We start from the raw sequence: 12,500 nt of genomic DNA, 5'->3' as shown, positions 1-12,500 counted from the left end.
ATGTAATTAACTTCTTGAATTGGAAAGGAGTCTTTTCTATTAAAAAAGTATTTATAAAAAAAGACTGAATAAAGGTACACCCTGTAAAAAGAAACAGGGAAAGATGTTCTAAGATAAGTCCTCCAAACTCTTTGTCCCTCCAGAATTTTAATTACTTTAGATGTTTTTCTTTTTATGTCTGCTTATTACATATTTTCTGCATATGTCTACATTCACTTCATCTAAGTCATGTAACATAAGTATTTAGCTGCAGAAATTAGCATGTATTTAAAACATGCCTATATGTGTCTATAAAATGATAGTAAACCTTATATTTTTACCAGTGGTTGGTAGCGCTTTTGATGTACCTTTCTGAACTGTACTGGCCTAAATTTGCAAGGACAGAACTGAGCTTAAGATTTTGGACAAGGGTTTCATGGTGATAAATTATTCCTTCAAAATATCTGTTTGAAAGAAGTATTTCCTATTACAGGTGGTTTTGACCTGTTATTAAGAGTATATATGTTTCTGGCCAGCACTCTGACTATAGCAGCAGTCCAGAGGAAGAGATGCAGTTTGGCACTGCTCTTGTTTGCTAAGTGTGTGGTTATGTCTACCTGGTATCATCTATTTTACTTTAATATTTTGCTGTATATGATTTCAGCAAATGTTCAGTTTTATCAGCATGTGGCTGTAAGCTAAATTAAGAAACTTATATATAGAAAATTTGGAAGATCAAAACTTTGAAACAGCAATTGCCAGTATGCGGCTTTTCAGACATTACTGTGTATGTAGAAGAAAATTTGTGATCGGCCCATTTGTAGTCAACGAAAGCTACAGATGCAATCAGATGCTGACGGGGGTTTTGCAAGTGAGTGTGTGAGCTTTTGAGGACTCACCTTAGAAATACACGTTTTCCATTTTATTCCTCTTTGAGGCTTATTTGAGCTTTTGGTAAGTTGGTTCCCGTAAAATAAATTTCTTTTGATGAACCACCTTTCCTATGGGCCATCCAGTGGGAAGGCAAAGGTGGATCTTCAGAAGAACTGAAGATATATTTTGCACCAAAAAGAGATAACCTTGCGAGTAGAAAATGCTGAAAACTCTAGAAAGGGTTAATTAGTTTATGGAAATTTTGGGGAAACTTAGTTTATGGACAGGAGAAAAAAAACCCTCAAGGGATACTGAAGGGAAAGAGGGAATGAGCAGGAGCCTGGATGACAAGTCAAGTAATTGTGAGGGTTAAACAAGTACTGTCTTATGAAAGAAGGTACTATCATAATATTCAAAGATCAGGGGAGGGGAATTATCAATGATGGTTGTTGCAAGCTCCTCACAAAAAAAAGTATAAAAAATTGGCCCTGGGTTTGCAGTTTGTAAGCCCTATAGACCCTAAAAGGAGCTCTTCTTTTTTTTTTTTTTTTTTTTTAAAGGGAATTTGCCTGCTAGGCAGGTCTTCCCTAGCTCTCACAGTTCTAATTATTTCCTGCTGCACTGATGCTTTCTCACTACTAAATTCTCCATTGACTGTAATAAAGTCTCCCTACCCTCAAGAGCTTGGAGAGCTGCCTTTTTTTTTTTTTTTCTTTTTCTCTTTTTTTTTCCTTAGGACTTGGAAAGATAGAGGGAGAAAGGGACTGAGAGGAGTGTGCTTTCCAAGGTGGGGTTTCCCAAGCTGCTGTTGCTCAAGTAAGAATCTTATCCTGAAATTGGCTGCTCATTTCTGCGTGGGCTGTAGGTAATGCACTCTAGCAGGCTTTTGCCACTATCCTATGTGTAAGGTACAGACCTCACAATACTGCACAGACTACTCATATAAATAACACTGGCCTTCTTAGGGATTTTTTTTTTATCATTTGAAAATAAATAGCAAGTGGAAATTAATTAGACCTTCCTTGCTGTTTTAGGAAGTGAACTAACTGTTGTTCAATATCAGATGAGTGTTACAACATACTCTTGAATTTTAGAAAGCAGATAAATTATTGTGCCCCAAACTGACCTACTATTTTTATTAGTCCAGAAGAATTGAGATGGTGTGAAAGGAAAAGATACAGCCTTTAAAGTGCAGGATAGCTTTTAGTTAAGATTGAATGTGATATTCTACCTTCAATACCTTTATCTGACTATTGGTGCCAGTCACCTAAAAGGATATTCATTTAAACATCTGATAGAGAAACTATACACAGGCAGTGGGAAAAATTGTGGTTTATACTAGAGAAAGAAATATTTTAGGCAATGCTTGCTTTTTTTCAGTTCCAATTTAGCACAGATCAATTGATCTGATTTTCTAATGCCTTCTCATACCAGCCGAGTGCACCTGTTAAGGTAACGCTGCAGGAAGGATGCATTTTTTGTTTACCTGGCACTGTGTGTGGGTGAAGATGGGAGGGGTGCTGAACTGCTGGTTCTTGTCCCAAGTAAATAAATCTCATCTGTAGTAATTTGCAAAAATCCAGTTGTCAGTTTTATTGTAAATCTCTGTTCAAAAACGGCCTTCAAGAGGCCCACCATATGAGTGCCCACTTAAAAGTTTCTTATTACAGCTTGAATTCTTCAGAATATCAGTAATTTCTGTGTTATGATCTAGACTCTGTTGTCCCATTGTTGCCTTTTTTATCCATTTTTGAACTATTACTTTACTTACAACTACCATCTTCACTAGTGAGAATATTCTAAATAGAAAAATGATTTTAATAGATTTTTTTTTACCATGAAAATTCTATTTTTTTCTCATGAAGGATGCTGACTTTGCTCACTGATGCAGATGATACATATTCTGATTATTCTAAGATACGTCCTGTATCTTCCACAACTGGAAGCTACGTTTTCCTGAAAGACCTTCCAGCACAAGGTGTTTGAGCATCCTTTACATTTTTACAGGGAAAAGTTGAGTACATAGTAATGTATTAAACCTACTAATATAAATACTTTATTTTACACCTACTAATATAGATACTTTATTTTATGGTATTCCAATAGTGTTTGACCTAATTAGAGTTTTAAACATAATTATATTTATTATTTATATATTATATCTATATAGAATATATGTATATATTATTTATTATTTAAACATAATTTATGTACATATTTAAAAATATGCAGTGACTTATGTCTGTGCTTAACTCAAGATTTGAAAGCTAATTGTTTTAGATAAGTGGGAAAAAACCCCAAAGCTTTACAAATATTCTCTTAGCTTTCTCAATTTTTTTGTTCTCACACATTCAGCTATGTCCTTCATATTTGGCATTTTGATTTATTAAGCAATCTTAAGTATTAAAGACTTTTAGCGTACCAGCAAGATTTCAGATGCATTGTGCCTTGTGTCAATGATGAATTAATTCCAGCAAAGCACAAAAGTTACCATTATTTAAGCCTAGCCCCTCACTTCTGCTTTTACATCACAGTCCAGTTTGAAAAGGCTGCAGGTTAGGCTGTGTCTTAAGGGAGGAAGTGAGGCAAGTGCATGACCGTTTGGGGAATCTCAGGTTTGTGGTACTGACAGCGTTGTGCTGTGGCTCTGTCTCGTCTGTGGATCAACGAACACGGGCACCTGCATGTCAGAACAAGACTATGGGTCTCGGGGTGTTGCCGTGGTGGTGCTCTGTGCTGGCAGTTGTAGGCTCCGAATCTCTAGCCCTGCGGGGCAGCAGCCAGTGCGCTCTCGGCTCCGTCACGGCCCTGCCGGGGGTGCGGGACGGCCCTGCCGGGGGTGCGGGACGGCCCTGCCGGGGGTGCGGGAGGGCCCTGCCGGGGGTGCGGGAGGGCCCTGCCGGGGGTGCGGGACGGCCCTGCCAGGCGTGCGGACGGCCCTGCCGGGTGCGGGAGGACCCTGCCGAGGGTGCGGGAGGACCCTGCCGGGGTGCGGAGGGCCCTGCCGGGGGTGCGGGAGGGCCCTGCCGGGGGTGCGGGACGGCCCTGCCGGGGGTGCGGGACGGCCCTGCCGGGGGTGCGGGACGGCCCCGCCGCGGCCTCGCCCCTCGCCTGGCCCGGCACGTGGCACGGCGCCCTCGAGGCCCGGGGCTGCGCGCGCGGGGCGGGGCCTCTGCCGGCCCCGCGGCGCCCCCTGGCGGCAGCTGCTCCCGGTCCCGCTCCCGCTCCCGCTCCCGCTCCCGGCGGGCGGGGCCCCGGGCGGGCTGGAGCGGATCAGTGGGCTCCGAGCCCGGCCTTCCAGCACGGCCTGGGCCTGGCAGGGCACGGCGGGGCCCGCGGGCCCGGCGTACCATACACCCTGTCATAAAGTGAGGAGGTCTAATTGCGCTACGGCGCGCTATCCTGCTATTTGTACAAATAAAAGATCCCGTCTTGATGCAAAATAAACACAAAAGCACTGTTGTGACTATAACAGGGAGTCATATACTAATTTATATAATAAGTGGTTGTGCACGCTTTATTCAAGATTATGGCTGCAAGAAATGGCATGAATTGCTGGGTGTGTTTAATGCTGGATTATAGCAATTTGAAACATGTCAAACACATGGCTAATGCCTCATGCTTCACTCATTCTTGCGTAAACCTGCATAGCCACCATCCATTATACCCTTGGTAACAACACAATTCTGCAAGTAAATATTGTTACACTAAGTAACCTTTCAATTCAAGTTGTTTAGGAAGAGAAAATGCAATCTTGTGCAGTCAGTTCCAGTGTCAGTTTAATGTTTCAAAAGGGAAGTGGTGTAGAGAATAAGTATCTGTACAGTGACTTGCCGGCTTAAAACATACATGCGTGCACGTGCGTGCACACGCGCGCACAAAAAATGTGCAGTTCGCTTCAGGGGAAAAAGTAAAAATGTAGCTTCTAACTTCACAGGAGGAGTATTTCTTTTTTTGGTATGGGTGATAGTTACTCTGGCAGTGTTAGGCATTCAACCTGCTGTGCAACCCCGCACTACAATAATCTACAATTTCACTCTCTTGTGCAGAGAACAGCAAATATTTTCCCCATACTTTTGTTCAAAATACCAGGTAGCAGACCTTATATCTCACCTTTGGCGCCCAGAGTTACGGAATCACAGAAGTAGGTGCTGGTGAATGTTTGTGTCTGTGAACGTGGGTGCATGTGTGCCTGTGTAGGCATGCTCATGACTGACAGCAAGTGTGACAGCAAGAGAAAAAGAGAAGGATTAGAAAGTATGAATGTGTATAACTGTATGTAACAAGGGACCTATATATTTTTTTCTTGTCCTATTGGAATTATTAAACTTTCAGCCTTAGTATCTGGCAGTCATCGTATTTCCTTTGTATTTATTTATGATTATTATGCTAACAACCTCGACTACTGTTGTAAAAGCAAGGAAAAAAGGACATTAGTTTGTTTAGTGAGATGTTGCAGGTTCAAATTATTTTGCCACCAGTAACTCAAATTAGTGATACATAGATTTCAGAAATTGTCCTTGTTTAAGTGTTTTCAGTATTTCAATTTCAAGGGTTTAGAGTTGATTGTATGTACACACACAAGTACATAGATTCATGTGTATAGGTGTGTGTGTTTATGCAAGAGAAAAGAAGGGAAAAGAAAAAAGAAAAATATTCTATTCTCTTACTTTCTCCAGCAGCCCTTTTTTAGTTGCTGGCAGGGGGAGGGGGGATGCAGATGTGCACAACCAACACAGAACATTACTCAAACCAAAGTTTGTGTTGCTTTTAAAAATAACCTTTTACAACTAGAAAAAACTCTCACACTTTATTTTTAACATAAAATTATAGGGATTCTTTTTCTTCATATAAATGCTTCAGTATTTCTTCAACTTCACTTGGAAATAAATTGCCCTTTCTAGTATTGTTACTCTATAGTTTCCTTCTGTCTGTACGCAGCTCTTGGGTCAGATTTGTTGTTTTCTATTACCAGAATAACGTTACTGGTCATGTTACGTTAAAGCAGATTCTACTGGCTCACAGACATTTTAACTTAAAATGCAGCGCCTGAACTACACTCTGGGGCTTTGCAAGGATACAAAATCCACAAGACATAAAACCCTTTGGTTAATATGAACTGGAAGATATTTAACCCTTCTCTGCTAATTGTAATGAAAGATTCAGAAATTTATGAAATTACTGTGTGTTTTCTAATGTTTTGATTATCTAACATTTACACCCCTTTGCCCTTTTAATGCACTTGGCTAAATTTACCACTGTTATTGTCTAATGTTCAAATTTGTAAGATGAACCTGTCTGTTGGTTAAATCTTTGTTTGACTAAAAGAGGATTAATGTTTGAGTTTCCCAAATTTCCAAATCCTTGTAACGGTACAGTTGATGAAGTGTTTTAAATAAATTTCCACTCTGATATACATGTCTTTTTATTGAAAGTAAATATTGTAAAAATCGGAAAGGGCTGTCTGCTTCCACAGTTGTGGCATACCCGCATTAGAATTTTCATATAACTACTAAGGGCAATCAGACCCTTTTCTCTGAATATTTTAAACATTGTACATGTAAAATTTATGCCTAATTTGAATACTTATTAGCTGCCTAATCTCAGAAAAGAGTATTAGCTTTGTTTTTGCCTTGTAAAATTCATCACTGCATGTATCATATTTTCCATTTCTATTATTTTTCTTCACTGATGTTCCTAAGTGTTTAAGAAAGGCTGTTTGTTCATAAACACATCGGGTGCTGCTGTTGTTTACTGGGCTATAATAGCTACCCTCCTTTATGTTAACTGTGTTTGTGTTTAGGTTTTTTGCATCCTGTTTTTTTTCTGACCAGACTATCCTAAATAACTCGTCTTTTGCTATTTTAACATTCTTCACACAATATATGCTTTCACTTTATCTTGTTGGTACTTGTTTGTGGTAACTCATACTGCATTTTAATTAATATCCCATGCACATTGTCAAAGTTGTAATGATCCTTTTCCTGTCTTTTTTTTTTTTTCCTTTTCTTTTTTTTTCCCAGGGAAAGGCAATTGCTCATACTTTGCAAGGGAACAAATAGCTAAGTAAAATAATTAGGCTAAGCAGCAAGCTTTGTTTCCTTTCCTGAGTTTCCTACACATCCCTCTCCCTTCAGAAGTGTCTTTTAAAATCACAGCTCAGCCAGGTTGTTGTGAGGACTCTGTCAGTACATTAGGAGTGAAGATGAAGGAAAGTAAGGTCCATTCTAACCCTGCGAGAGCAGGAGAGGACTTCGGTGGCTCTGAGAAGAGACACTGACCTTTCCATATTACAGATACAAAATGCGCCTTGAAATTCTGGTTTGTAAGGGCACATTGGTTCTTTATTTACTGCAAAGATTTCAACTGATCTTGGCAGGACATCTCATTGCTATCCTGAAAGTACAGTATATTTATGCAGTGAAAATGATAAAACATTTATTACTGTAGAGAAGGTAATATGCATAATTTATGCTGTTTTTAGCACAATCATTAGTGATATTCTTGATAGATTTTATTTCCAGCTTTCATATCTAATACATGCCTGGAAAATTAATTTTATATCTTTCATTTATTTGCCTATGTTAAAATTGAGTTTTAAGTCATCTTCAAGTGAACAGTTTGATTGCTGCTCATGCATAAGCTTAATTACTTCCCAGGAAGGACAGTATTAAATGTTTTAAATGTCAGAAAAATAAATGAATATCAGCCGTTTGATTAAAAAAATAGGCAATATCTGACGTGTTTGCAGCAGGAGCTTTTTCTTAAAATGCCTCGGAGGCAAAATTTTATTTAGTCACAAAAAAGGAGAAGCCCATTATACTATTTATCATTGGTTGATACCATATGATTTGTATCACCCTTACAAAATTTTAATTTTGTATGATTAGCTGTGCATCATTAAACAACAGCCTTGCATAAGATATGCTGTAAAATTCTGACAGAATCAAGATAGTGAATATTTTAAATAAGGCTGTATAGTCATCCATGGTTGTCAAAGCTAGATAATAGGAAATATAGTGCAGTGTGTGAAATCGTGCCTTCACTTAAACTGGTTTTATAGGTAGACTTTAAAATGTAGTTGTTCATAAATGCTATTGACCATGCTCCTTGCGTGGTGTGTTATTTTGGCTGTTAAATGTAAGCACACAAAGCTTGCTTATAGAAACCATAATTCCGGTGATTAGTGGCTGTATGAAAGCAGAGTTTGCATCACATTTCTTGGTAAACGGCTCCTTGAGGCTTTTTTCTTCTTCTAAAGATGCTGTCTGTATAATTGGCAGAGAGGGACATCTTGATAATGGAAGTGTGAAGGTGTAACGCGTGTGTTAATTGATACTTCTTAATCACTTTTAGGTATTAAGTCATGATGCAGGAATCTGCGACAGAGACAATAAGCAACAGTTCAATGAATCAAAATGGAATGAGCACTCTAAGCAGCCAATTAGATGCTGGCAGCAGAGATGGAAGATCAAGTGGTGACACGAGCACTGAAGTAAGCACAGTAGAACTGCTGCATCTGCAACAACAGCAGGTAAGTTTGTTTTGTTTCCTGTTTGTTTTTAAACAAATAAAAGGGCTGTTTTCAGAGGGGCACCCTTTTGCAGACCCTCGGTGTGCGCTGAATGTGAAGTGTCGTGGAACTGAACAGTGTGGGGCATTATTTGTTGTTGTTTTAGTGCACGTTGATGTTAAATGCAAGGGTCCTGTTCTCGTGGTGGAAACATATTGCTGATACGGCTGCACGCCACCACACTCACCCGGTGATTAAAGTCCTGCAGCGTATTTATAAAAGTTGTGCTGAAGCCTTGCAGTGTATGTTTTCAGGAACTGTTAGTTTACTGTGTGATTCGGTAGCGCAGGACATGGTGCAGGGCTTTCCACCAGAGGGCCACATTACTTGAGACTTTGCTTCCTTTGCAATGAATTGCGCCAAAGTCAGAGCTGGGCAGTGAAGGGACCTTAGTGAAGGGAGCAGTCACTTCTCACAATAAAGATGCTTTGCTGTCCTAGGTGTAAAAAAAAAAATGCTGGTTACTTCAGAAGCACTGAAATAAAAGAGAGCATATGTTGCTGTCTATGTGTGCATGTGTGTGTGAGTGTAACATGGATGTGTGATTTTGAAAATATGGGAAAAGAGAGAAGCAGTTTTTCTGTAGGTATGTTTCTACTCTCGGTTTTAAAACATTTTTTTTAAACTTATCTGTTTTGTTCTCAACAAGTTAATGGATAACTGCTGTTATGTTTAAACCTGTAAAATTAAATTGTCCTCTGGATGCTGACACAATCTAATTATGAGATGCAATCCATTAATTTTTGTCTCTGTAAGATTTCTGTTCCTTTTAAAAGCTGTGCAAACATAACTCCTACTTTGTCTGCCTAAGGAGTTGCCTCCCCATCAGGGGACACAGATTGTACTGATGCAGTGAAACCCAAACAGTTTGTTTTGTAAGCAATTGAAATCTGATTCTACAGAGTGTCCAATACCAGCTTCAAACTCCTGAAGTCTTTGGTGTCTCGTCCTCTCATCTGCTGAGGCCACTCAGCACCTTTGAAGTTCAAACCCTTGATTTTAAATACTAAGGGTTTTCATTACAATGTCAGGTATTGCATTAATGGAAGGAAAGTTGTCTCCTGTAAGATAGAATATTATAAACCTGCTGTTTTATAGAAACGTGTTTTAACATGATAGATAAATTGCATGTGTATGGGCCTCTGAAATAACAGGTCATAATAGCTCTTAAAATTGAATCACTTTTAGTGCTGAATTAAGCAGTGTACACTAGCTACATTTATAGTTAAATATTTTAAACGGTGACAGAAAATGTGGAGAAACGAAATAGTTGTAGATTGAAATATGAGAGGTTGTTAAGGCTTAAATCTGTGCCTTGTTTCAAATTTGAGTGTATTCGATTTTAACAATTGAGCCCTTACAGTATTACAGTCTGAAGAAATACAGGTTTCAGTGTCTTCATTAAGTTCTTAGCAGATTTGCACCCCTCTCTATATATACATTATTATCTATATATGTACTTTGTGCTTTTATACTATTTTCATAAATTGTATGCATATACATATAGATATAAAAATTTAATAGTTTTTGTTGAAAATCATGCCATCATCTTTATTCAGGTGTTCAGATTATGACAACAGTTTAAAATTTTTGTTGAGAAAGAGTGTATTTAATTGGTGAAAATTTTTAGAAAACTAAATTTAAGTGAAACACTTTAAAATACAAAAATGCCAACAGACTAATGTGCCACTTACATGTTTCTCAGAGTAGCAGTGCTAGGCATATGTAGCCAAATTGTCCATACAATCACAGATTCCAGTAGATAGCATTTGCAAATACCACAGAGAATTACAACTGAAGATGAAAATATCCAGTTGAGTACTAATAACAGACAGGTTCTGAGGGGACAGGCTTAGAAGTGACAATCTTTTCTTCAAAACTGTGATTAGATCTTAAATAAGCAGACAGGCAAAGTAAAACCATGGGTACAGTTAATAGGACTCAAGAGGCATTTTATGGTAGGGTCTGCACCGTAGGATTTAAATACAACTTGAGTTAGGCGTATAAATCCTTCTATAAAATATGTTGATGTGAAACATAAACACTAGTAAACATGCAGTAGGATGTCCTTTAGGTAATGGGCATAGCTTTGTGCTACTTTTGTTCTTCTTCCTCTCTCTATTTCTTTTTTTTTTTCCCTGTTTTTGACCAGATACCTTTTGAAATGTGAATTAAGAGGAAAATGATGACTGGTTTTATTATTGTCACAGTAGTAACTCTCTAACATGTTGTTTTTAATATGCGACTTGTCTAACAAACTTTGAGAAGTAGAAAAAAACAGAGCGAACCCCATTGTACCTACAATTATTATTCTTAAGGTTTATTTATTGTTTAAATATATGCAAGGTATAACATGCTCATCTCATAGTTTAACATTCTGATTTTGGCTTCCCTGAGTTATTTTATTGCAGGCCTTCAAATAAACAAATCAAGTTTGTTACATCTTTTTCTAAAGGAAGCAAGATAAATGATCACTGGTTTTAATAATTTCTCTCAACTGGGCAGCTACATAAAGTGATGCTAAAATAGGTATATCAGATGAGTAAAATCACAAAATAAGTGTTCACTAAAGCGGCACGAATATTTACTGGGGAAGTTAATCATGAGCAATTTTAGAATATATACAAAGAGCAACTGGGTAAGTTAAATTTGTTAAGTTACACACGTGGTGGATTTGTAGAAAGTAAACAAGCTAAGTTAGACTTCATTAGGTTCTTATAAGCAATTATGTAGAGTTTGGACAGTTCTGTTGTTTTCTTGATAAACTATGTTGTTGTGATCTTTATATAGAAATGGGAAGTTTGACTTAAATCAGGGAGTTATTTCTCATCCATGTATCAAGACAGAATGACAGTATTCTATAATATATTGTAATATGTACTCGGTGATAAATGGATTGGGTGCTGTCACAAGTCATCAGGTCGGCTTTGAAGATGTATGACTAGAACGTAAGCAACTTTTTATCTTACTGTCGATATTTATGAATTTATAAATATTACTAAAGTGAATATAGATTTTTATTATTAAAATATGATGGAAACTGTAATCTGCTCAGATTTGTTTCTTCTACTTTTTTTTTGTCTTACGGTGAGTATTCTCTCTTGTATGTGTACATTTGTATACTTCTGACGTTTTTGCTTTCATTTTTTTCCTTGTACGTTAAAATCGGTGTTTCATACTGGAATGTATAATGCATGAAAAAAGCATATCCTTGATTAAATACATTGACAGATTATTCTGCATTAGATGTAGAATTTTATTTTTATATTAAGTTTGTAGAATTAATTGTTTGTGTCACTAAGGTCAAAATAGTTGCTAAAAAAGCATGATTGCTTTACTGGGTAGATTTGAGCTTGCATTTTGAGTATTCATTAAGTCAATGCTACGAAGATAATCTTTCTAAAATGTTTTATGGGAATTTGTTGCTTAGAAGCTGTTTCAGTTGACTATGTATAAAATTATTTTTCCAAAGCAGTTTTATTTCTTTACTATATCACTTATTACTAGCATTTCATTAATACAAAATACAAATAGTATTTCCAAAAATAAAAATGTAGATGCTAGCATTTAGATTATATCGATGATGTAAAAATAGAAGTTTTAGTTTCTTATGTTTGATTATTATTTGTGGTTTTTTCCTTGTGGTTAAGGAGAAGGAAAATAACAGGGGGAGTTTGTTTATCTTATGAGGTCTTGAATTAGATGTTAACAAAGCTTGTGTTTCTGTATGTTGGACAGTAGTGCTATTTACTAAACCACTAGAAACTTTCATTTTGACTCCTTGAAAGAGAAAATTAATTTTCTCATACTGTACAGGGTGTTTGTATTATAAAATGACATAAAAACCTGCAACTGCTACACCTGTGGCAAAAGCTGATGCCATAAAAAAACTGATGATATGTAAGGTAAATAGAAAACTTCCTATTGCATCTGATGATACTTATTGTTATCTAAATTGACCACGGTATATTAGGCTGAAAAATGCTTCTTCCTAGTGATTTAAACCAGAAATTAAAATTATGGAAAATTGTGCAGAAGTGATAGAGGCTCTCACATCACAAGTTCAAAAGGAGCA

General features: G+C 37.4%; 2 protein-coding genes across 11 annotated transcripts in view; one reads left to right on the top strand and one right to left on the bottom strand.

Moving 5' to 3' along the window:
• FOXP2 (forkhead box P2) overlaps positions 1 to 12,500 on the top strand; it is a 407,335-nt gene that overhangs the window by 212,811 nt on the left and 182,024 nt on the right. For 9 of the 10 annotated variants that reach the window (XM_050324245.1, XM_050324243.1, XM_050324237.1 and 6 more), the window contains one exon: positions 8,209 to 8,386. In XM_050324245.1, the coding sequence (XP_050180202.1) occupies positions 8,219 to 8,386 (168 nt within the window). In that variant the 5' untranslated portion in view covers positions 8,209 to 8,218. Of the gene's footprint in view, positions 1 to 8,208; positions 8,387 to 12,500 lie in introns of those variants that run through there. The other variant, XM_050324246.1, reaches the window with a different exon arrangement.
• Positions 3,540 to 4,205, bottom strand: LOC126644492 (proline-rich protein HaeIII subfamily 1-like). The gene has a single exon (XM_050323877.1). The coding sequence runs from the start codon at positions 4,203 to 4,205 to the stop codon at positions 3,540 to 3,542; it is 666 nt and encodes a 221-aa protein (XP_050179834.1).

The sequence above is a fragment of the Myiozetetes cayanensis genome, unplaced genomic scaffold, assembly GCF_022539395.1.
Source record: "Myiozetetes cayanensis isolate MyiCay16 unplaced genomic scaffold, myiCay2020 scf3, whole genome shotgun sequence".
In the NCBI taxonomy this organism is placed as follows: Eukaryota; Metazoa; Chordata; class Aves; order Passeriformes; family Tyrannidae; genus Myiozetetes; species Myiozetetes cayanensis.
This window is presented reverse-complemented; position numbering and strand designations above follow the sequence as displayed.

Bases quoted from the DNA above. Each gene is read 5' to 3' on its own strand.
- LOC126644492 (XM_050323877.1), bottom strand. From the start codon at position 4,205: ATGGTACGCCGGGCCCGCGGGCCCCGCCGTGCCCTGCCAGGCCCAGGC.